The sequence below is a fragment of the Medicago truncatula genome, chromosome 4 (assembly GCF_003473485.1).
Source record: "Medicago truncatula cultivar Jemalong A17 chromosome 4, MtrunA17r5.0-ANR, whole genome shotgun sequence".
In the NCBI taxonomy this organism is placed as follows: Eukaryota; Viridiplantae; Streptophyta; class Magnoliopsida; order Fabales; family Fabaceae; genus Medicago; species Medicago truncatula.
The window spans coordinates 32,322,416-32,346,650 of record NC_053045.1 but is presented as its reverse complement, the minus strand read 5'-3'; the positions used below and the strand labels follow the sequence as shown (position 1 = coordinate 32,346,650).

The 24,235-nt window shown below is 35.0% G+C and overlaps 3 protein-coding genes across 7 annotated transcripts; 1 reads left to right on the top strand and 2 right to left on the bottom strand.

Moving 5' to 3' along the window:
• Positions 1-188: 188 nt before the first annotated feature.
• LOC11427645 (serine/arginine repetitive matrix protein 1) lies at positions 189-6,737 on the bottom strand. Of its 3 annotated transcripts, XR_005645720.1 has the most exons (14): positions 6,460-6,737; positions 6,080-6,169; positions 5,609-5,731; positions 5,106-5,273; positions 4,912-4,998; positions 4,650-4,774; positions 3,826-3,867; positions 3,686-3,742; positions 2,650-3,489; positions 2,186-2,371; positions 1,927-2,082; positions 1,599-1,793; positions 655-1,510; positions 189-395 (listed from the first exon to the last, which is right to left on the bottom strand). XR_005645720.1 is itself a non-coding variant. In XM_003606667.4 (13 exons), the coding sequence occupies exons 1-13, from the start codon at positions 6,478-6,480 to the stop codon at positions 865-867; spliced, it is 2,736 nt and encodes a 911-aa protein (XP_003606715.2). In that variant the 5' UTR covers positions 6,481-6,737; the 3' UTR covers positions 651-864. The 3 variants fall into 3 exon arrangements, 1 of the variants encoding a protein (XP_003606715.2); XR_005645721.1 differs by lacking the exon at positions 3,826-3,867; XM_003606667.4 differs by lacking the exon at positions 189-395 and having other exon boundaries at positions 651-1,510.
• Positions 6,738-13,931: 7,194 nt separating this feature from the next.
• LOC11414446 (D-xylose-proton symporter-like 3, chloroplastic) lies at positions 13,932-21,140 on the top strand. Of its 2 annotated transcripts, XM_003606676.4 has the most exons (14): positions 13,933-14,293; positions 14,372-14,460; positions 15,294-15,372; positions 15,468-15,527; positions 15,634-15,700; positions 15,984-16,108; positions 16,196-16,297; positions 16,376-16,753; positions 16,894-16,941; positions 17,038-17,100; positions 17,190-17,270; positions 17,363-17,461; positions 20,594-20,731; positions 20,849-21,140. In XM_003606676.4, the coding sequence occupies exons 1-14, from the start codon at positions 14,087-14,089 to the stop codon at positions 20,981-20,983; spliced, it is 1,671 nt and encodes a 556-aa protein (XP_003606724.3). In that variant the 5' UTR covers positions 13,933-14,086; the 3' UTR covers positions 20,984-21,140. The 2 variants fall into 2 exon arrangements, with proteins under 2 accessions (XP_039689109.1, XP_003606724.3); XM_039833175.1 differs by lacking the exons at positions 20,594-20,731; positions 20,849-21,140 and adding an exon at positions 20,349-20,540 and having other exon boundaries at positions 13,932-14,293.
• Positions 21,136-24,089, bottom strand: LOC11414447 (mucin-5AC). Of its 2 annotated transcripts, none has more exons than XM_024782437.2 (4): positions 23,036-24,089; positions 22,473-22,772; positions 21,543-22,388; positions 21,136-21,438 (listed from the first exon to the last, which is right to left on the bottom strand). In XM_024782437.2, the coding sequence occupies exons 1-4, from the start codon at positions 23,118-23,120 to the stop codon at positions 21,395-21,397; spliced, it is 1,275 nt and encodes a 424-aa protein (XP_024638205.1). In that variant the 5' UTR covers positions 23,121-24,089; the 3' UTR covers positions 21,136-21,394. The 2 variants fall into 2 exon arrangements, with proteins under 2 accessions (XP_024638205.1, XP_003606725.2); XM_003606677.4 differs by having other exon boundaries at positions 22,473-22,769; positions 23,036-24,085.
• Positions 24,090-24,235: the final 146 nt, after the last annotated feature.

Below are 24,235 nucleotides of genomic sequence, written 5' to 3'. Positions count from 1 at the left end.
GGGGAGTTGGGAGCAGGGGACGTTGCCATACCAAAAACGAAGATATAGGCCTTTCAATCGAGACAAAAGACCAAATTAAACATACAAGTGTAACAGCCGTATAAACAGGTACGTGCAAAGAAGCACAGATATCATAAACAAATAATTGCACTGCAAAGCAAAGAGTAGAAAAGATCACCACACAAGAATGATAAAAATAATATAATTACATATTCTAGAACACAATCAAAGAACATATAGGACAACACATGTGTACAAAACATACAGCTGCATCAAGTTCAAGATGGACCAACTCGGAGAATTCCAGAAAACAAAACTTCACCTGATTTGGAGTTCAAAATATAGTTCTGCACATGGTCTGCTCACCAGGTCATCTAGAGTTGACATAAATTCATCTACCAATTAACCACAAAGGTAATTTAGTATCAACCTCGTGATTAATATTCACAAGACCTTTGGATCAATCTAGTCCAAATAAGAAACTAAATGCCAGTAACCGCATCAAAGCCATGGGGAAAAGTAAAAGAAAACAAAGTAAAGGAAAACAAACAAGAAAATAATAAACCAAGATAGCAATCAAAACAATTAAAGGAAATAAAAAATGCACCACCATAAAAAACATGAAATTCCCAACAAAGGGGAAACAAATATTACCGGTAAATATAGAGGAATGTCTGCATAGAGTTGTACTCAACAGATTTGCTCAGAAATCGTCATTTATCCAATTCAGCTGCCAGCATTAAAGATAGACAACATCAAACATTTACCAAAAAACAAATAACATAACATTTGCAAAACCATATGTTCAAAGAAGCTAAAGATATTTCTGAAGTTTTTAACACTTAAAACAAAGAAGTATAATAGTTAATTGTTCATGCTCTTCTTTGCTTTGAGGGACTCGAGAGCCTTATTACGCAGCTCAATCTCAAGCTTCTTTGGATCGTATGGTTCTTCTTCATCATCACTTTGATGACCATCCCTTCGTTCAGCTTCCTCATTGTCTGAAATATAGCCTGGTTTACTCTTCATTTTCAGCTTTTCAGCATGCCGCTCTTCCCTTTTTCGCCGTCTCTCTTCCCGCTTTCGATGCTTCTCCTCCTTTCGCAGCTTCTTCTTCTCCTCCTTTTTCCTCCTCTTGGCCTCTTTCCTGTCTTCTAACTCAGAATCATAACTATCATTCTCATCAGAAGAAACAACTTTTCTCTCTGACCTTTTATGCTTTCTCCTATCCTTTCCATCCCTTCTATGCTTGTCACTTTCTTCAGAAACAGAATCATAAGAAGCACTCTGATTGACGTGATCAACTTTTCCAACTAAATCTTGAGTGCCTTCTGATTTGTGGTGCTGATCACTACTTTTGGCATATTTTGAATTGATTTGATCCTTGTCATCAGTTTTTTTTGTTTCTGCAGCATAAGTATCGCGAAGCTTCTCGCCAGAAAAAAACTCCTTGTTCATTGGTGACTTCTGTTGACCAGGAGACTCGCCTCCCTTGCCAGAAGATTTATCACTGCCAAAGGAGTTTACCATTATCAGAGATGTACAGTGTGAAGTCATTCAAACTAGTTAGAACAAGTGCAGTATGCTAATCATCTTACCATTTTATATCCTGGCCTTTCTTATTCCTTTCATTATTATCATAATGCTTAGTATCAGAAGCAAGATGACTTGCTGCCCTTTCAGGATAAAACTCATCCTCGTCATGAAATTTTGCAGATGAACCTATTCGCTTACTAACTGGGGAGTGTCTTGATTTCTTTTCGGATGAATTTGATTTAGGATCTTTGCGCTCTCTACAAGAGAAATAGGAAGAAATGAAAAAGGAGAAAAAAAAAGCAAGCAAAACAACAAACAAATCAATGACAGTGATTTATATTTCTTATATTTAAAAGAAGTAAATGAAAGCTATCCAATTCGTATTCAAACCTAGAATAATATGCTTCTTCTGCTCCTTCACTTGTCTCTGGGATGTCATGGGTAGGTTTATGGTTTGTTGGCTTCTTTGGGGGACTCAAGCGGGGACTCAAGCTTCCTTTATTGGTCAATTTATCTCTTGGTTGCCTTAGAGAGATTTCATGTGGACTATACATTTTCAAAAGCCAAAATAAATATGCATAAACTAACAACTGCAGGCAGGCAACCATGAGCAGATAAAAGAGTTATATGAGAAGTCATAGAAAGTTACCTTCTATTTTTACTGCTGGTCTTACTTCTTGCTTGTGGTGGTGATATTGATCGGATTGGAGACTTATCTGGTGTGGACATTGAATCTTGTGATTTATAGCCTGAAGCTTTGCCATTTTTATCTCTCTGTACAGACCGCAAAGGACTAGAGGGTTGATAAACTTCCGGTGACAATATTTTTTGCACCCTGCAACATGTATCACCACAGATTTCATAAACTTTCTTGCAAAAACAAACCTTATTTAAAAAAATCATTCTACAAAATTTCACAGCTCCAAACAGGATATGGAGTAGAACCATAATGGTAATTCTGGTTATTAAACTATAAGCCTACTTCAAAATTGAATTAAATAAAAATTTAAAATATTTCTTTTTTAAAAGTTTTCCTATCATCACATTAAAATCATGCACACCAAAGAAAAATCAAACAAACTTGTTCAAGCATTCCCTCAAGTGTCACTATACCTGACTCTTCCCATAGAAGACTGCAAAGGACTTCTTTGGTGTCTTGGTGAAGTTCTCCTCCTGACTGGAGATGGAGATACACGTACAGGAGACTGAGAACTCCATTCATCTTGAGAAGGAGACCTCTTAGGGGAGGCACTTGCAGATCTTTTCTTGCCCGAAACAGGTGACCTATGCTGCAAAGGAGATGGAGACCTGCGCCGTGGAGTTCTACTATCATACCTTCGCATTACGGGGGATTGCATTGGAGAGCTTGACCTCCGTCCACGGCTTAGTGGTATTCGACGCATCGGTGAAGGTGACCTGCGCCGCATACTAGGAGATCTCTGTTGCAGTGGTGAGGGTGACCTTCGTCTAATAGGTGATGGTGATCTCCGTCGGTTCATTGGAGAAGGTGATCTACGTCGTCGTATAGGAGAAGGTGATCTGCGTCGTCGCACAGGAGAGGGAGATCTGCGTCTCCGTGCAGGATAAGGTGATCTGCGTTGTCGTACGGGAGAAGGTGGTGATCTGCGTCGTCGTACTGGAGAAGGTGGTGATCTGCGTCGTCGTACTGGAGAGGGTGATCTTCGTCGTCGAACTGGAGAGGGCGATCTCCGTCTAACAGGAGAGGGTGTTCTGCGTCTTTGAACAGGAGAGGGTGTTCTGCGTCGACGAAATGGAGAATGCATTCCACGTCGGATAGGAGAAGATGAGCTAGATCTAGATCTTCTCCTTGAATAAGATGGCCTCCTGTGAGGAGATCTTTGTGGTGAACGTCTTCGAGGAGAAATAGATTGTCGTCGTGAAGACCGCTGTATCCTTTCAGAAGAAATGGAACGCCCTCCACCCTTTGGAGATCTGACAAATCCAAATAAAAATTAAATGTGCAATATATTACTCATTAATAAAGGCTAAACGGGGCGGAAGCAAAATAAAGATCCGTTAGCTGGCAAAGTTGAACATCTAATACCCATCAGATTATGCTACTGAATGGAAAAAGCTACATGAACATATAAAGCCAGACGAAACTAAGTTAGCATATGCAAAAGCAAACCTTGAATAACTTCGGGAATTCGAAAATGATTTACTGATTGCCCTTGCAGGTGAGCCTCTGTCAAAGATAGCAAATATAATATTTAGAGCATTTCAATCCAATATACAAGATGGAAAATGTGTTAAGTGTTATGGTGGTACCGATAAGGTGAATTGAAAACTGCAGGTGAATGTGGAGAAATCCTATAAGAGAGTAAAAGCTAATCAGTACTAAAGATTCAAGTACTCATTTAACAGGGTTTTTAGGTGCAGAGCCGAGTTCACCAAGATGCTCTCTGCCTAAACACTGACCCAACAACAAAATAATAGAGTTTAAGCTAAAAGAAAATTGAAAAACTGAACAGAGGCTATTCCAACAATTAATACAACATACAAAATATCAAAAAACAATGGATTCAAATGACTTCATAACACAGATAGTTTTACAAATTTCATGTGATTTTCCCAATGCTTTGCATTAATTATTATGTTATACAATTCTATAGTTGTCGAGGAAAATTATGAGCAACAACAACCAAGCCTTATCCCACTAGAAGGATTTCATATGGCGACTTTGGAAGGTTCTACAAAATTTGTTTTTGTTGGCTTGTTATTAAGTTTATATTATACCTATTAGAGGGTCTGTGATGGCCAAAGTGAGATACAACTACTAATGCTCTTAGTTATGCATCTTTTTGTTAGGATTAAAATGACTTCATAACACCGTAGTTTGAGGGCCAGTGAAGGCCAGTAATTATTATGCATGCATATTTTAGTTATGCATACAACTGCTAGAATGATGCCTAACCACTTCCACCATGTCTCACTTTATAAAATCATAACACGAGTCCTTCCACTTTAAGAAGCTGAAAACATAGTTTAGCTTATATATTTAAGTTTGACCCACTGTGAAACCAATAAGAAAATGAAATAGAAATAAACATCAGCACATAATGATTAAAAAAGAAGGAATTGGCCGATTTTACCTGTTCCTTGCTCTAACACCATTCCTGTCAGTTTGTTTTCCATCCTGAATGTAGTGCCCTGAATCCCTGGACTTCAAAGTTGGATCTGAAGCAGCATCATTATCCTTTGCATCTAGACGACCATCCTACAGTAGTTTGAGGTAAAGGACATGAACCCAAATAATTGCAGAAGCTAGCTGAGCGCAATGAAAACACAAATGGAAGTTAAAACCAAAATCTCAGCCCTATGAAATGTAATCCAGCAACGAACAAATAGTATTACCAGTTTCTTCAGCCTCTCTTCCATGATATCTTTACTCTCCTTATCTTTCTTCCTCTGAATTTCACTTGTTATCCTATCGCTTTCAGCCTAATCCATCCACAGTAAAAAACTTTATTCAGAAAGGCCAAAAAAAAAGTGTAAGGATAAAAGGTATTTTGATACCCAGTGAATGGTAAATCAAGAATTAAAAGAACCTTCTTTTTCAGGAGTTCTTCTTCTTTAGCATCCAAGAACTGCTGAGGAACACCACTGGCATTTTTCTGTGCACTGAGAAGAAGTGTCCAAAGCTCCTTCATGAACTTGCCGGTGTTTTTTTCCATGAATCCAGTAATTTGTATTTGAATTTCCTTCCCGTTAACTTTCTGCATCATTACAAACCGAATGTTGCAAGAAGGTAAAAAATTAAAGCATGGCTTTATCAGAAAGTGCATGTAAATCAATTATAGTTCATTTAGAGGAAAAAGATACAGTTACAACTCAAACTCAAAGTGAATATAATGTTTGAAATAAATGCCACATTGATTTCAACAAATACAATTTGATATTTAATAATAATAATAATAATAATAATAATAATAATAATAATAATAAAGAAACAATAAAGTAAGGATTCAGCAAATAAAAAATAGAATGTTGAAAGCACCATTAATCTCCAAGATTACCGTATAACCAAAATAGTTCAAAAACAATAAATTACCTTCGCTTCCAGAAGACCATGTATGAAGTTAATAAGCACTTCGTCTTCAAACCCAAGAAGCTCGGTCACTTTTCTAGTGATCCAAGGCCTCATTACGTCCATATTCACCTTCGTCATGTCCACCTGCAAATCATTTTTCAAGCACGGCTCACATTAAAAAAATAGCAGAGAGGAAAGCGCTGTCACTAATTAAAATAAATAAATACATATATCGAGATCATATACACAATGATGCTTGTGGTTCCAAACATCAAATGCAGTTGGAAATAATTATCCATGAAGCACTGACACAGACGCATACACCAGACACGACACTAACACGTTAACACCGGTAATAACTAAGAAAAATGGCATAATTGAATGTAATCACACGTGTCTGGTGTCCGCTATCGAAAGTAAGTGCTACAAGATAATTCTCCCTAGGAAAAAAAAAAATCAGCGAATCTAACTTAATCTATCAAGGAAACAAACCAGATGCTCCAATTCCGGCGCAAACTTCTGCGACTTAAGCAGCTTCGCTTGCTTGTTCGAAAACCGAGTATCCTGATCCGCAGATGTACCCTACAACCAAAATTCAACATGTATAATTCATAAGCTAAGTATCATTTTTCAATTATCAATACAAAAATTTAAAAACATAACAAAAAATCACTATAACAAGTTGAATTACAGCAGAGCTCTTAATTCAGTTTCATCAACAAATATTCAAAGTTTTGAACCCTAATTTCATAGCATACTCATCAAATTAAAGTCGCAAATAAGATCTGAGAAATGATTAAATAACGATTCATTATTACAAAAATCAAATGAATAATTAAAATAGTGAATTCAATGGTTTGAGATGAACTTACTCGAAAAAAACCGCCTGACATCTTCTAACGGCGAGAGATTCCGAACGGAGAGAAGAGTGTGAGGGTAAGATTGCGATGGCGAATTCGAGAGAAGCGTTTATGTCATGAATTGGAGAATTGAGATGAATAAGCGATTGGAAATGGATAGGTTCTGATTCTGAACGGTGTTTGGGTTCAGATGCTGAAGAATTCGAGTTTGAACTGACTGCACTTAACAGCGAGCGAAGGTGTGGTTGGGTTCAGAACTTACAGCCCTAGTTCAATAGCAAGATTTACAAATTACAACATCATCACTCATTTGTTTCAATTACAATTTTACCCACAAGACTATTTTTTCTCTTCTTGCCTTATTTTACAAAATCAATAATAAAACAAAAATTCTATCATTTAAAGTTAATCATAATAGATGCACGGATGATAATCACGAACAAAAATTTAATTAGTATACAGAGTCGAGTCAGTGTCACAAACATACAAAAAATTCAGTGTCGCTCGTTTTGTTATGCAAGGTTGGTGTATGTTATCAAATCTAGATCTTTGCTTGCTAGCTCTTCAAGGGCTAGTTATTTTCCACATGAAAGCGAGATTTGGACATGTTTCAAGCTATACTTGGCGAAGTATTCGTGTAGCATTATGGTTCATGGTTGTTAAATCAAGATCCCACTAAAGATCATTGGAATATAGAAAGAGTGTAATCATAGGATCGTAATTAGGATCGTAATTATAAAAGAAACTAAGAAAAATAAATTTTCGACAAAAAAAACTTTCATTAATCATCATTCTTATTGTCTTAAACATCACCTAAAAACTTTCATCAAAAAACAAAACATCACCCTAAAACTTCAATTTCTTAAACATCATAAAATAAAATAAAAACTAACTTTTGTACTTTTTTTGGAATTGGATAGTGAAATATGAGAAGAAATTTGCACAGTGAATTGATTTTTATAGAGAAAATGAAAGATAAGGGGGAATTGATTCATTGAATGAATCATTTATGACTTACAATTTCAAAGAAGAAGATAAGAAAATTTTCATATTTCATAACCTAATAATGATTCAATTAAACACCAACTAGTCCCAAAAAAATGAAATTAACGATAGATTATGACCTTTTAGAGTGAAAACAGATCGAATTCTGACCGAAGTTGAAATCGTAGCAAGTAGGTCGGGTCGAATTTGAGTCTGGTCGCGTCAAACTGCTTATGAACCGGGTTAAACCCCTTCACTAATTCAGAAAAAAAAAAAAGCGACGATTCTGCAAGTTTTTGCTTTTCCTCAGCGCGCCGCCCAATCCCCCGTGATCTCCAATCTTCAAACCGCTCCAGATCGATGGAGGTAGGTTGCATCGCAAGATCGAACGATCTTAAGATGTAAATCACAATCTCAAACGGGCCATTTCATCAACATTTGGGAAGATAAATGGCTTCCTTTGAAGAATGGTTTTAGGGTTTCGTCTCCAAAGCCACCCATATTGTACTTTCTCAAGTGTCTCAACTTTTTCATTATTTTGGAAAAATGCAACGTTAATAAATGCAAATTTCTTGCCTTTTAAGGCTATGAAGTACATCAACACATATGGATTCTTAAATTTTGGGCCCTCATAAGAATGACGTTCTCTCAGATAAAAGTGCATATCATTTCGTTGGGTAATGGGAGGAATCTAATCTTTCACAAGTTTATATTCATAATGTCAATTTAGATTGTTCATCAAAGTTTTGGAACATTCACGTCATCTCAAAATATATTCATCTTGCTTGGAGATTTTTTCATGATAGCCTCCCCAATAATAAAAAAAAGTTGATTCATATTGGAATGATGGTTGTTGGTCTTATTTGTCATGCACAAAAATGGTGTGGTTTCACTCTTCTTTGGGGGTTCGATTTGAGGATCCTTCCCTTCCTTTCATATCTTAGCTTAAACATGTCATTTCTCGTTCATCATTAGATGTCATCTCATATGTTCTTTCTTTATGCTCTAGTATTTGGGTTTCTCGTAATAATTATGTTTTGTATGGGAAACAATTTTTTGTGGAGGATACTGTTTGTAAGGCTTAGATTGTAGTGGACGACTGCAATTTAATATTGAACAAAAATATAATATCTAGTTATTATGAGCCTTCTGATTCCCCCATTTATTTACCTGAAAAAATCCCCATTTATTGCAAACCCCTCCTCCACATTGTTATAAAGTTAACATTGATGTATCTGACCCTCGATTAAGAATGTGTGGGGTAGTAATGTTGTTGTTAGAGATTTAGATTGATATAAAGTAGCATCGACGACTTGGTGTGTTGAATGTCTTTCAGATTCTGATATTGGTGAGGCTTGGGTGTGAGGTTATCCATGTGACGTTCTAGGTGATTTTTTTAATGTCGTATGTGGTTTTCACAACCTTTCAAATAAACAATCTTACTTAGCTCTTTTTTTCATTCATTTTCATTGAGTCATGTTAAACACGATGCTTATATGACTGCTTATTTTTTAACCAAATTTGTTTTATCTTCTTCAAATAGAGTTTCGAAGATTGTCCTACTTATATAACTTCTTTTGTTGATGGTGATTTGATTGCTTAATGGAACTTTTTCCATCAACAAAAAATAAAGTTAATCATATTAGATGTGTAAGCCATAAAATGTGATAAATATGAGCATCTTTGAACTTTATCAACCCTAAATACCCCTTTTTTAGATAGACAGAATGACAATAATCATTTAAAACTCACATAAGGGGATATTTAGAGTTTGAACCCCTAATCACGATGTCCATACTAGCAATTTCAGTATTTTTGCGAGTTGAGTTAGGACTTATAGAAAAGAGGTGTATTCAATTGAAATTTGAAAGAATTTTAAAAGAGTTATTTATAACGACAAAGTTGTGAACTGTTCAATCAAGACTTCTATTGATATAATTATTTTATAGATCTCTAAACAATTTATAAATTTTAATTAAGTTCCTAAATTAAAAAAATTGTAATCAAATATCTGGATTAAGATATTCTTTGCAATTAGCCCATTGTGTTTCACTTCATTTAGTCAATTGATAGTCAAATTATAATGTAATGACCTGATTACTAAAAATGCAATAGCTCTTTAAACATTCTCAAATAATTATTCCTTAAAAAAAATCTCAAATAATTATAAGAATTACAATATAATATCTACCAACCAAGACTCTAGCAACACAAAAATTCAAATATAAATTTTGCATTGCCACATGTGTCGAACAGTCATGTTAGACTTCCCACATTAGAATAAAGTCTTCATTCACCTGATAAAAAAAAAAAAAAAAAAGTCTTCACTCAACTATAAATACAAGAAGATTCAAAGATTTGAAGTTAAGAGATTGTATATAAACTATAATTTGTTTTTCAAGTGCATATCAATCATTGATCTCTTGAAAACAAACAAACACACTACAACTCTTGAATTATACTTGATGATCAACTTTTAGAGTGTGTTTGTATCAATCAATCTCATCCACATTGAGTTGTAACAAGAGATAACGTTTGAAATATAACTCGCTTCTTTAAGTACAAATCTATCAAAATCTATTCAATATTAAACCCACTTCAAATCACTATATCAGATTTGTAGATCAACCTTGTTGACCATGTTTGTACAAATAAATCTCATCAATATTGAATTGTATATCTAATCCCAAACACCATCACTATCATTTTCAACATCATAAAGTCTTTCTAGTTCAAAGTTAGAATGAGTGATCATTTGTGTAAAAAAACTATGATTTGCAAGTCCGATGAGGCTCAGATGATACAAGCTGTAAGATTGAGATTGATCTAAAGGGAAAGTTTAAATTACTTGTTAAATACACAAAAACATTATGAAGTTGAGAAGTTTTTTGAACTAACTCTTTACTTAATTCAATTTTATTTTAAGTTTTTTTTTTAATCAAGCGTGCCTTCAAATTTTAAGAAAGGGTCACAATTCAAACTTTCTCTTACCTGTGGCTATTTTTTTACTTCAATTTTTTCTCACATAAAGGTCTCATTTTAATGCTTGTTTTAGACATCAAAATACGTTGGAACCCCTAAAATATTACATGTACTATTTTGATTTGTGTAACCCCCGTGTATCATATTTTCATTTATTATCCATTTTATACTCTTGTGTTTAGAGTTATTATAGTTTTGTATAAACAAAAATTTGTTATCTAAAAAAGGTTGTATTGAGTAGAAAAGGAAAAACCTTAACAAGTACAATACTTTGTAAGTATAAGTTTGATGACCAAACGATATTCACAATACTTTGTAATCAAAGAAATAATTATTACATTGATAAAATTTAACTTATTATTTTTAATTGCAATAGTCCTTTACTGATAGTTTTCTCACCACCAAATTTTCAATTTTGTTGCTTTTGATTGATCTTTTCTTTTAAATGGTCAAGTAATTTAAAACTATAATCAACGATGAACAATGTAATTGAAGATATTTGCAATTAATTAACAATTCACTAAAAACAAATAGCAAGGAAGAGCATAATTATAATTAGCTTCATCTCTCGTGTGGGAAACACCCAACTAAAAATCAATTTAATAACACCACTATCAATATTACCATTATTTTGTAACATTTGAGTTTGTGCAGTAATCTCTGCATATAATGCTTGTGGAGATAAAACAAGTGGTGATAACAATGGAATTGCTTTTGAACTTGAAGCATCCGTAGAAGGAGCAAATGGGTCAGTGGGTCGGTCGTTAATCTCAATAAATGTTGGGGCATGTTTTTGCAGCCTTGTAGAACATCGTTTTGTTCCCTTTTTTATCAAGTTGGATTTGTCCTCCATTTCTTAAAATGATATGCACTTTCTTAAATAAGGTACAAGTTATAAGACAACAACATTTGCAATCTCTTCTAATATAGGCGCATAAAAATGGATTTGTAACTAGAAATGATTTAAAAGGAACGGTGGAAATCAAGACAAGACAAAGCAAGTGGTAAATAGGTTAACTTTTCAAAAGAAGCGCAAAAAAAGGTTTGAGTTTTTGTTGGTTCATAACTTTTGTAGGACATTTATTACTTGTCTCAAAACCCCTTATTTTCGTATTCATTGTTCTTTGGTTTTTTTAATGCAGTTTCTTAATATTTGTTGAAGGTTTTTCCTTTCATGGAGAATAATTAAGGAGGAGAATGTGGAGTGTTACGCTTTAGTAACAATCATGCATCTTATATCCAAATATACGCAACAACTATTAGTTGTTGTGTCAACGTTAAATTTGTATTCATGAAACAAGTGATATTAATTCTGTTAGTTTTGGTTGTTACTACTTTTGTTGCAAGCGTTCATGATTTAATTTCTTTTTACTAATCATTATTTAAATATCTACATCTCTACATATTTCAAGTACACATGCACTTACACTTTACTTTCTTTTATATATATATATATATATATATATATATATATATATATATATATATATATATATATACGGGAAGGGATATATTGACTCCAAGAGTAACTCTAAAGAGTTCCTCACCCTCCATTTTATTAAAATTTAATGGACTAGATTTAATTCTTATTACCAATCATGTGACCTCATTTACTTTAACAATTCTCACAATATTAATTATGGTTTTCTTCTTTTGACTTGATCAATATTTCCTTTTTATAAACACAATTGATTATTGGTACAAAAAACATAATCTCTATTTTTTTTTTCAAACTCCTCTCTTCTTCGTCTTGTTCATTGAATTTTTTTTTTTTAAAAAAATAAAAATGTTCTGCAACTATTTCAAGATTCACAATTCAAATTACATATATTTTTCCTAATACCCCTTATTATTTAGAAGGAGTAGATGCTTCCATAGTTTTTTTTTTGGATTATCCATAGATCCTTTTTAGAAATGCTTATTATTGATTTTATTCTTTTTGACAAGTGTATTGATTGATCATTGGATTTTAAAATTTTAGTTAGAGGTTTGTATATTTCAATCGTGAAGTTGAATTGTCATAGATTTAATTTTGTTAGACATTTTTTTTCTTTGTTGAAGATGTTTTTAGACATGATTTAACTTGTGAATTGCTGATAATAGTCGAGTGTCGGAAGTTAGACATTGAAAAAGGAGAAAGTTAGAACAAAAAATCTCATCACCTAATCATTAATATGTTTTTTAGGGGATGATTATTAATATTTATTGAGTCAAAAGAAGGAAATCATAATCGTAATTAATATTTAAAAAAAACAACAATCGTAATTAATATTGTGTGAATGATTAGGTAGATGAGATCACATGATTATTAGTAAGATTTAAATCTAGTCCATTAAACTTTGATAAAATGGAGGGCGAGGATGTGGAGTAACTCTTTAGAGTTACTCTTGGAGTCAATATATCTCTCCCCTATATATATATATATATATTATGGTTAATAGTGCTTTTCACCCCTGTGATATATGTCATTTTTTGTTTTCGCCCCTATAGAATTTTCGATTTGATTTGCATCCTCGTAAAAAAAAAAAAAATCGAAAAACCCCCCTCCCCTGTCCAACTCACCAAATTCACCTATGTGGCGCTGACTTGGCTTTTTATTTTTTAGCGGGCCACATCAGATTTTATTATTAAATTTTTTAAAAAATCCAAAAAATAATATAAATTCATTAATAAAAATTTTGTTGTAAAAAATGAAATAACTTTTTTTTTAAAAAATAAATCAGATATCATATGCGGTCCTTTATATTATATGATTACAACAAGATAGTTCTTTACGCTTTTAGTTTTGTTATAAATTGGTCATTTAAGTCATAAAATATCGGCACCATTATTATATTTTCTTCAAACTCAGTTAAAAAGTGTTTATGTGAACGTTTGATGTTAAGTTGGTATGTCCAATTTCATCACTCTCAAAATTAGGGTTCAAAAGTGTGTTATTCAGTCTTGACTTGAAACAAAATTGATTAATTACTTAATTTATAATATCGTTGATTATATATTTATTGTAAAATTAAGCTTGAATTCAAATTAAGAAGAAAATGTGTGTAAGTAATCATGTTTGATGTCATAAACACTTTCATCTTAATGTTAAATGGTCCATAAACACTTTTTGACGAAGTTGGCTAAGAAAATGAGTGGTAGTGTAAAATTTTATATCTTAAAAGGACCAATTTGTGACAACAAAAACTTAAAAGAACCAATTGATAACAAAAAAAACTTACAAGACTAACTTGTTATAAACATATAACTTAAAGGATCACTGGAGATATTTGACCTACTTATTATGTGGATGAATGTGCCTCTATAACATTCCAGATGACTTTCAGTATTGGCAACTAACCCCACAAATTAACACGAATTTTTTCAGCGTATTTTGTCTTAACTCGCATTCTTTCCGCGAAACTTCCAAGAAAGTTACCAATCCCAAAATTGTTCAAAGCCAAATAGTTTAAGCGTGAAGTTCTTAAGAAATGGACTACCAAAAAGACATATTAACCCAATAAAAATTGACTTGAAGCGACGCTTGAAAAGTTAATAATTTGACAAATATCTTGTTTGTGCTTCCTGCATCACACACAGTGGCGTATTTACTTGTCAAGATTCACCAACAGATAATAAACAGCCATGATTCCTCACTCCTGATTCTACAAACTCACCAAAACATTACTTACAAATGGCATCATCAACAGCACTCTTCAGTTTCAAACTCTCTCTATTCAACTCACTTCACCATCAAAGAGTAAAGAATTCAAAAGCTTCGTTCTCTAATTCTCATATCAATCCACGCATCATTTCTTCTTCCACAAACAATCATTTGTCGCCAACACGTGTCACTTATCCACTTCTTACCTCTCACTCCTCTCATAAACGTAGATTCCAAGTAAGTACTCAGAAACTGGTAAACTCATCAAAATTTCTTCGTTTTTAGTCTAATTTTGTTTATCCATCTTCTGGACAGGTTCAAGCGCAGGAGTATTCTGCTGGGAACAATTCTGAGTCTGTTGCTTCCGACCAAGAGAAATTTTCTTGGTCTTCTGTTATTCTTCCGTATGTTTCTGTCACTCTTTCTCTACTGAGGCATTGAATTAGATAACTGTTTTGTGTGTAGGATAAATGTATTAAAGTATATGATGTTTTACTACTTGCTTTTGCTTCATAGACACTTAATAAAGTGAATACTAATGTGAAAGATAATGGAAGATTAAGATACTAGACTGAATTTCAATTAAGATTATAATCAGTTCCATAACATGTGCAAAACTGAAAGGATGCAAGAATAAGATTCTTCAATTATTAAAGAGTGTGTTTGGATTGACTTATTTGAGCTTATCTCCTGGCATAAACACTTGTGAGTTGTGAGACTATTTGGGGGAGCAACGAGAGATTATGGAAACAACTTATAACTTATATGAAAATAGTTTAACTCTGTTTTATATTTTGTTGTAAAAATAACTTATACATAAGTACTTATATGATAAGCGTTTATGCTATAAGTGCTCAATTAAGTTGTTTATCCAAACAATGAGAGGTTACTGTAATTGGTTTATCAGGATCATCACCTTGAATTGAGACTGTACTGGGCTTAAATTATCTCAAAGTCTAGCTCAAACTGTCCAAATCATTATAAGCAGTACCTTGCCCATTTTCTTTGTTGGAGTGGTATCTTAAAAATATTTAACCATTGACCAAACACAAACACATTCTAATTTTGGAACTAATACTTTGCTTCTAGAGTGAGGGTATACAGGGAATTATGACTTAATGATTGTGCTAAGTTTATCTTCTTTAATAATCAGAACATCATGATTCCTAATGATCGAGCTTTGAAATTTTTTAAATGTATGAGCTCCTGGTCTATGTGTACCTGTTTCAAAATTTAGGTTTGTTTTCCCTGCATTGGGTGGCTTGCTGTTTGGTTATGATATTGGTGCCACATCCGGTGCTACAATTTCACTGCAGGTAAAAACTTGTCAATCAGTGTCTGTCAATTGCATTTCTTTCCTGTTAGAGCAGTAACATAAATTGTTTTTCGTTTCGTTGATTTGAATTCACAGTCACCTGAGCTTAGCGGTGTCGCTTGGTCCAATCTTTCTTCCATTCAGCTTGGTCTTGTGGTATGATTTTTGTGTCCTAGTTGGAAAACATCTTGCTTGCAGTTTATGGAAAAGTTATAATCATCTTTATGCATAAGTATAATCTAACTGCTAATGTCAAACATAGGTCAGTGGTTCCCTCTATGGGGCTCTTCTTGGCTCACTTCTAGCATTTGCAATTGCTGATTTCATTGGTAAATGATTTTCTTATTTACATTATCCAGAAGGCAGAAACTGAACTACTTTAGACTATTATTATTTAAGTATCTAATTCATATACACCGTCAGTGTAAATATTCTTACATTGCTAATCAATCATAATCTTCAGATCATCAAAAACAATTGCCTTCAATCATACATACTTCTTAAGTCGCACATACGATTTGTTGTGATTTGCTGACAGTGTAAACCTTTTTAAACCGACAGTGTACAAAATTAAGCTTTTATTTTAATGTATTAATTTGGATAAAACACCAGGGAGGAAGCGGCAACTTATTGGTGCAGCCCTGTTGTATGTACTTGGTAGTGCAATCACTGCCACAGCACCAGAACTTGGTGTTCTCTTAGCAGGAAGGCTGCTTTATGGACTTGGTATAGGTCTGGTAGGCTACTCTTAGCCATAACATTTTTTTGGTGATATCGAACCATAGAGTATCTCTGTACCATCTTACGAGTGAAATGAATTGCAGGCCATGCATGGAGCTCCTTTATACATTGCAGAAACTTGTCCATCACAAATCCGTGGGACTCTAGTATCATTAAAAGAACTCTTCATCGTTTTGGGGATTCTGGTATATTACATTATTTTCTTTTATGTATCTTTTATCAACTAAAGAGTTTACTGAGTTGGGGACTGAACTATCATGCAGTTGGGTTATTTTGTGGGAAGCTTTCAGATTAGTACAGTAGGTGGATGGAGGTTCATGTATGGATTTAGTGCTCCACTTGCTGTGTTGATGGGACTCGGAATGTGGACTCTCCCCGAATCTCCTCGGTGGTTGCTTCTCAATGCCGTACAAGGAAAAGGTTCTTTTCAAGATTTGAAGGAAAAAGCAATTGTTTCCCTGGGCAAACTAAGGGGCCGGCCACCTGGTGACAAAGAATCTGAGAAGCAGATAGAAGAGAGCCTTGTCTCGTTGAAGTCTGCCTATGAAGATCAGGAATCCGAGGCGAGTTTCTTAGAGGTGTTTCAGGGTCCCAATCTGAAAGCATTCGTAATTGGCGGGGGGCTAGTATTATTTCAACAGGTTGTTCCATTTCAGTGCAATGAGTTATTAAATAATCATCATAATTGTGTTTGAATACTTCCACTTTACTCATGTTATATTGAAGGAAATATGGAGAACTATTTCTGCTGTTTGTCTGATTCGACACATAATTCCAATAGATAACAGGTCAACCTAGTGTTCTGTATTATGCTGGTCCTATTCTTCAGGTACCTAATTGTTAAATACACTTTTGCTTTATTTTCAATGAAATTTTCTCATTTCCATCTTGCTAACTGTAGATTGTATATATGTTATATATCTAGAGTGCTGGATTTTCTGCTGCAGCTGACGCGGCTAAAGTTTCAGTTGTTATTGGCTTATTCAAGGTATACCTGTTTAGATTTTTCACTTCTAGGAAGAGCGACTACTTTGTGACACTAACGATGTTGTTTTTGTGATTGATCAACCTGTATAGTTAGTAATGACATCGGTTGCTGTCCTAAAAGTGGACGATTTGGGGAGAAGACCTCTGCTGATTGGAGGTGTCAGTGGCATTGTAGGATTTCTATCGCATTTGAACTTACGGATTATTACATCACTTCAAATTTTCAGATGCAATGCTTATTCACTTTTCTTTTATTTATGTAGGCCTTATCTTTAGTTCTCCTTTCTGCTTATTATAAATTTCTCGGAGGGCTACCAATTGTTGCTGTTGCAGCGTTACTTCTTTATGTTGGTTGCTACCAGGTAAAGGTTTTCTGGTCATTGGCCTTGCTGCTATTTCTTGTCAGATTCTATTAGAAATGAAAGTCCTCTTCAGCAGTATTTGATTATTTTTGCCATAGAATTTGGACAGTAGAATATGGGTTGACATGAAGTCCGATTAAAAGACCACTCTACTCCTCAAAAACGGAGAGCCTAGCAATAATTGAAAAATTCTGATTTAACAATAGTATTTCACCATTTTCCTTAGTGTTTTTTTTTTTATCCAAACCATATTGCATTACATATACGAAACATATCTAATCTTTTACACAAAGACATGGTTATGGTAATGGTTCAGAATCTGGAAATAAACAAGCATATTTTTCCCTTTAGCCGCTGTAGTATTCTACAGATTCATCTTCATAGAATTCATCGTCAACATTATCATCCCACTCGTCATAAAGAAGAGATTTTATCTGTTGTGCCTTCAGCTGTTCTTGAATTCTGTCTCTGATTGCCGTTCCCATTTTGTGGTATCCTTCTTCAAACATCTCGAGAAATCCAGCAACTAATCGATCTGCATTTTCAACCCATTCAGTACGGTTCATCCCCGCAATTCTTCTCACTGTTCCTATCTTCTTTCCTACCGTCTCTTGCTGTTTCTTGACTCTCTCCCGCAACTTTTTAAGTCCCATGTTCATCCTCAATCTTTTCTCCTTGACATAGCTAACACCTAGCTCCTTTCTTGAATAACCACAATCCAGATTACGCATTACATACTGGTTATAATCTTTGATGATTCTCATTATGATATCAGAGGTAGAAATTCCTTCAGTCCGCTTTGTTTCCTTTTTTCTTTTTTTTTTGAATTGGAAAACTTTATAAGCGCCACCCTCGCAAGACGCGAGGAATGGACAAAAGGAAAGAACAATAGGTGCCGCATATAGACGGCACACCCAACCCATATACATAAGCAAAAGCTAGAACCTCCACAAAATGTGACAGAAGCAAGTTATGTGCCTGTAATCCGGTCAAATCACCACCAAATTACACAGCCATAGCTCAAACTAGTCACAGAATCACCCAACCGAACCAAAGGACCCAAAGGCCTCTCTATACCACCCGTAAACACACCCAGAGCCCATAACAAAAAATGAAAAAACAGCAGGCAATGCTGATGCCCCTCAGCAGCGGACACAGCAGCAACGAAAAACAGCTGCTGCTATTTGGAAACCAATAGCAGCCCCCATCTCCCTTGAACCGAACAGCCCCCACATAGTTAAACCAGACGCAAAAGACATTCCCTTGGGCACCAGCACCATTCATAGTACATACACGGAGGCATAGAGATTCTATCCAAAGACCATCGCCACGACAAGACCTTGATGTCATCCACATCCGGGTTCTGGCTATTAAACACTCTATTATTCCTCGCAATCCACAACACCCACACCGTTGCATGCCAAATAAGTCTTAGGCCCTTACGAATTCTCTTATTCTGCTCGCCACCACTCCAACACTCCCAAAGAGCGAACAAGTTAGGCAGAATTAAGAGAATCCTCTCCCCCTACCGCATAATACCTTGCCACACCCTTCCCGCTACATCACAATGAAGAAAGAGGTGAATTGACGATTCATCCACCCTCTCACATAAAGCGCATGACCGAGAAGCCTCCATGGGTAAGACATTCCTTACCGCAAGATTAACCCTTGTTGGAATTCTATCACAAATGAGAAAGCCACAACCCTCGAAGGTGCCGGACTTTTCCATATTTTGCTAAACACGCTTTTATCCGTCTCACTCCACAATTCTTCCCTCGACACAAGGCCCTCTAATTTCCCATATGTTGACTTAACAGAAAACATCCCCGACTCCTCTAAACCCCACTTCCACCTATCTTCCTCATGAGACCAAGTCATGCCTTCCAAATCTACCAATAGATTTGCGAAGAGTTGCTCCTCCCAATCAAAAAAATCCCGTCTCCACTCAAAATGCCACTCCCTTGAAGAGCCTACCACCTCCCCTATGTCACCCACCATTGAATCTTTTTGGTTTGAGATCGAAAAAAGTCTTGGATGTTTACTCCTAAAAGTCCGCTTTGTTTCCTTAAATTTTCCAATAGCCTTAACAAATTCATATACATCCTTTCCAGCTCCACTTGTATCAGCATAAGGAAGAGCATCTTGTGCCACATAGTCAATTTTATGCTTGTCAATGAACTCCTGATTGATTACCCACGGCACATCTGGAATAACTTCATCAACCCACTTGCAGTGACGAAGGGACTCATAGCGTTCTTGCTCATTCATAACAGTTTTACCCTTTTACTTGTGTGTGATCTCATCACTGCAGCATCCAACAAGGATGTATTTGGAAACGATTTCTTGGCTTTGTTCAAGAGAACGGGCATGGCCGAAGTGAAAGAGATCGTAAATTCCATCAGCATAAACATGAACAGGTTTATCATTTTTGCCAACTTCAGAGTCATCTTGTTCATTCATGACCACTGTACTTGTTCTTGTTGAATTCAATGTTCAGAGTCAAAACGGAACTCCAAAACAAGTCACACACTTTTCCTCTTTTGTTTCATGTTTTTTCCCTCTCCTTTTTACTCTCTCATTTTGTCTTTTTCTTTCCTTAGTGTTGATGCAGCTTAAAGTATGATTATCGAACCGAGATTAAATTGTTAATTGGAAGAGCTATTTTCTGAACCGTGAGTCGAATCTTATTATGAACCGTAAGATACATTACCAATAAAATTATAACATTTTTGAATAAAAACAAGTGACACAACAAAATTATAAGTTGATATATCATATAAGAAACTCAAAATAGTCAAGACTCAAATATTAAATCAAATGAAAAAGAAAAGTGGTTGGTTATACAAAATTGACAAAAAAAAGTGGCTGGTTATGCTATGTTTTTTAGGTAGTGATTCATAAGAACGAATCAGAATTCATTGTGGTGAATTGGAGGAATTCATCACAATGAATTGGAGGTCGAGATGAGATCCATGTCCATAATAGATACACACTAGGGATTCGTATCGATCCAGCTTTATATCAAATCAAGATACGACTCGTATGTATACAACTCGTATGTATCGCAAGATATTGATAACCACGGCTTAAAGTATTACCGTAAATTTATGTCAAATTTCATTTGAATTGCAGATATCATTTGGGCCGATAAGTTGGCTGATGGTATCCGAAATCTTCCCACTTCGCACTAGAGGCCGGGGGATTAGTATGGCTGTTCTTACCAACTTTGCTGCCAATGCTGTTGTTACCTTTGCATTCTCACCATTGAAGGTTTTAGATTCCTTACTTCCAGTTTTATTTTCTTATTGAAGACAGTATTAACTTCATCACTTTTAACTCTTTCTGATTGCTGTTGGAGTTTATAATGTGTGTTGAATTCCACTGCAGGAGTATCTAGGAGCAGAGAACCTTTTTCTCCTTTTTGCAGCCATTGCTTTAGTGTCACTTGTGTTCATTGTAACTTCTGTCCCAGAGACAAAAGGCTTGAGCTTAGAAGAAATTGAATCCAAAATCTTGAAGTGACAGCAGAACTAGCACCTTTTGATGTAAATGTATCATAATTTGTCGCATTGTGTATATCACATGTGTCGGATTTGATTTTCATGATAATTTTTGCATTAAGAAGATAATATTATAATCTCTAACCAAGTTACTCAAATCACATCAGGGTTCTAACTTATGATTTTAGTATTGTGATTAGCAACTATAAAATATTTTGTAGCAAAAAAATACCAGTATATGCAATATTATACAAATATACAATTCATCATCCTTCAGTTCATTACACGAAGAACACAACTTATTAGATACAATTTAATTTTACAAATTTAAGGGAAACTATATTTTCAGCTGAATTATGGGGTACATATACAACAAGGTTGAACAGAAACCGAATACATTCACAAAAATGCAGCAAACGCATCATAGGGACTTTCAATTTGCCTGAAGAATCCTGTCATGGTTTTCTACCTCAACAGCTGCATATTTAGAACGATCAAATGAAACATTGGCTTATGTAGAGACAAAACTTATGTATATGAAAAAAAATCAGATGATACAAAATGGAATAGCGGTAAATTACCTTCTTGAGCGTTGAAAGATACAGGGATTTGAGATGGTGCGTGAGTAGTGCTGGTGGATGCTGAGACTTGGGACGGTGTATGCGTAGTTGTAGTTGTGGTTGTGTCTGTGTCAGCGGGTTTTTCTGGTTCCTCAGTTCGGAGTAAAGATGTTACAGCTTCTCTCACCTTCTCAATCACGCCTACATCACCGGGAGTTCTCCTAGGACTCATTGCTTCAGATATCACTTTTGAGAGAGCTTTCTCATCTTCACCTGGCTCAAATTTGTTCATCAAGTATTCCTTCACGGAAACACCCTTATCCCATATTTGTGAGGTGGGGCTAGTATTGCTCGCACCGGGTGGAGCAGATGAGGGTGGTGAACGTGGTGGAGTTCCCATTCGAATTGATGAAGCGCGAGGTGTGCTTGGACCTGTTTGAGAAGGTATCTTAGCGGGAGGGGTACGTGAAGTACGAAGGGACAACGACGACAGTTTATGAGTTGTTGCAGCTGTTGGTGATGAAATGTGACCCTCTCCAGGTTTTGAAACTGAGAGGCCATGAACTTTCGAGGTTATGTAATGAGCTGTTTCTGATCCTTCAGCATATGCCGGTGACATATTCTCCTCGGCTATGGGTTTAGTTATTATATTGCTTGGACCAGAGAGTGTAGTAGAAGTAGCAGCAGTTGCAGCTGGATGTGTTGTTTTCCTCGAAAGTGAACGACTCAGCGTCTTTTCTCTAGCTTGTTCTAATCCAAGTTTCTCATTGTTTGACAGAACATGTGTCTGTGGGCTTCTTGGACTCATTCTTGAATGTTGCCTGACATTTTCTTTGTATCCTTCAGGTGCCATCTCGGATTCATACACTGAAATATTAATTTGAGACAACAATTATATGTATATAAATAAAAAAGAATTAAGAGAAGACAATTATATATTTATTTTATTACTCGGAGCTCCATGATATTCAGCATCTTCTTCTGCTCCATCACCTTCTGACCCTGCTCCCGCAGAGGGACTAGTAGCGGTCCAATCCTCGTGTTTTTTCTTGCTGAGAGTGTGGCGTAACTTCTTGGCCTTCTCCTTTACTTTGGTGATAACTGATTTCTTCTGATTCTGGCCATGGTCTTCTTCTGAGTCATGATGCTTCAACCTCTGGAAGAAAGGAGAGGATGGGGAAGAACAGTTTGAGGAAGAGGAGGATTTGCTTGGTGACAGCTTTGGCTTTGATGCGGATGCAGCTTCTCCTGCTATATGTCAAAACAGGAACTTGATATCAGAATACTATTTTTCTATGCATTTGCACGAAATAGCACTAGTGATGTTAGAAAATGATTATGTAAAACATAGAAAATTCTTCCTTTATAATTTACATTGACAACATTATCCTGCATGGTTAGATATAACATTGTTTGTGCCTATTTTCTTGGTAACTACAAAGTACTAGCATACCATATATAAAATGTTACCTAGCATGAACTATTAGGTAATGTTAATGGTGAGGAAGGATTACCTCGAAGAAGTTGTTCCATGGTTTGGATGCTAGCAGGACTTTTTGTACCATCAACATATCTCTGAGGGCGTTCAAGTTGAGCCATTTTTTCTCTCTTTCTAGATAGCAATTTGTGTCGACCCTGCTTTTATTTGTATTTATTCTTCATTTTGACAATACTAAGAGGCATAAATTTAACACAAAATGAACCATGCTCATGTAATTACTTCCCGAATTCTAGCACTAGCAATGATTAAGAACACCATTTTTACTTATGGACTTCTTTTCTACACGTGTAGACTAATAATTTTGCTTTCTATTAAATCTCACAAACAAGCACTAGCTTCAATTAGAAAATTTTGACCTGGTCATGATGATAAAAAAATGCTTAACATGGAGTATAAATATTGTGAGGGAAAATAAAACTCAAATAACATGTATAAATAGATTTGTACCAAAAAAAAGTATAAATAGAATAAACGACGTAAGTAAATAAAGATTGATTTGGATAATACAAAGGAAAATAAATGTTTCACTCTTATTATTTAGATTCAAATTTAACATACAACATCCATATGTAAATAATAATATACATGAGTGTGATAAAAAAAAATGTGATAGACAGTAAAAGAGATAAAAATGTGAGATAAAAGAGATATATAAAATGACAGTAAAAAAGTAATATGAAGAAAATGATATCAAAGCTTATGGTTGCTAAAGGGACCATTCTTTTGTTAAAAGTCTTCTTAGTAATGGTGGCTAAATGGCGCGTCCTGTTTGTGTGGTGGGTGCCAAGAGTGGTGGGAAGTGTATGGATGAAACAACTTTCGTTTGAGGGGAGTATGTCTAGATGAATGGATGGACTCGCATTTGAGAGACAGATTGTTGGTATATCAAGTGTATGTTAGAAATCTCACATTATATGAAATATTGGTTGTTGAACAACATATAAATAAGAGAACACATATACTTAATGTCTTGACGTTTTAGGTAAAGACGTGGTGTCTAACTCACGTGTGTGGTTTCTTTTGGCCAAATACGATACGAACAAAATATTTATAAATTATAAGGTTATACATCGAATGGGTGGGTGTCAAACGGATGTATACAAATAAAGGGTGTCCATGTACTATAACCCAAAAAACTTATTATTTATATTTTTGTGATTTTCCTCCATCTATCATGAAAGGATAAATCATACATAAAAATATAAAAGATGAT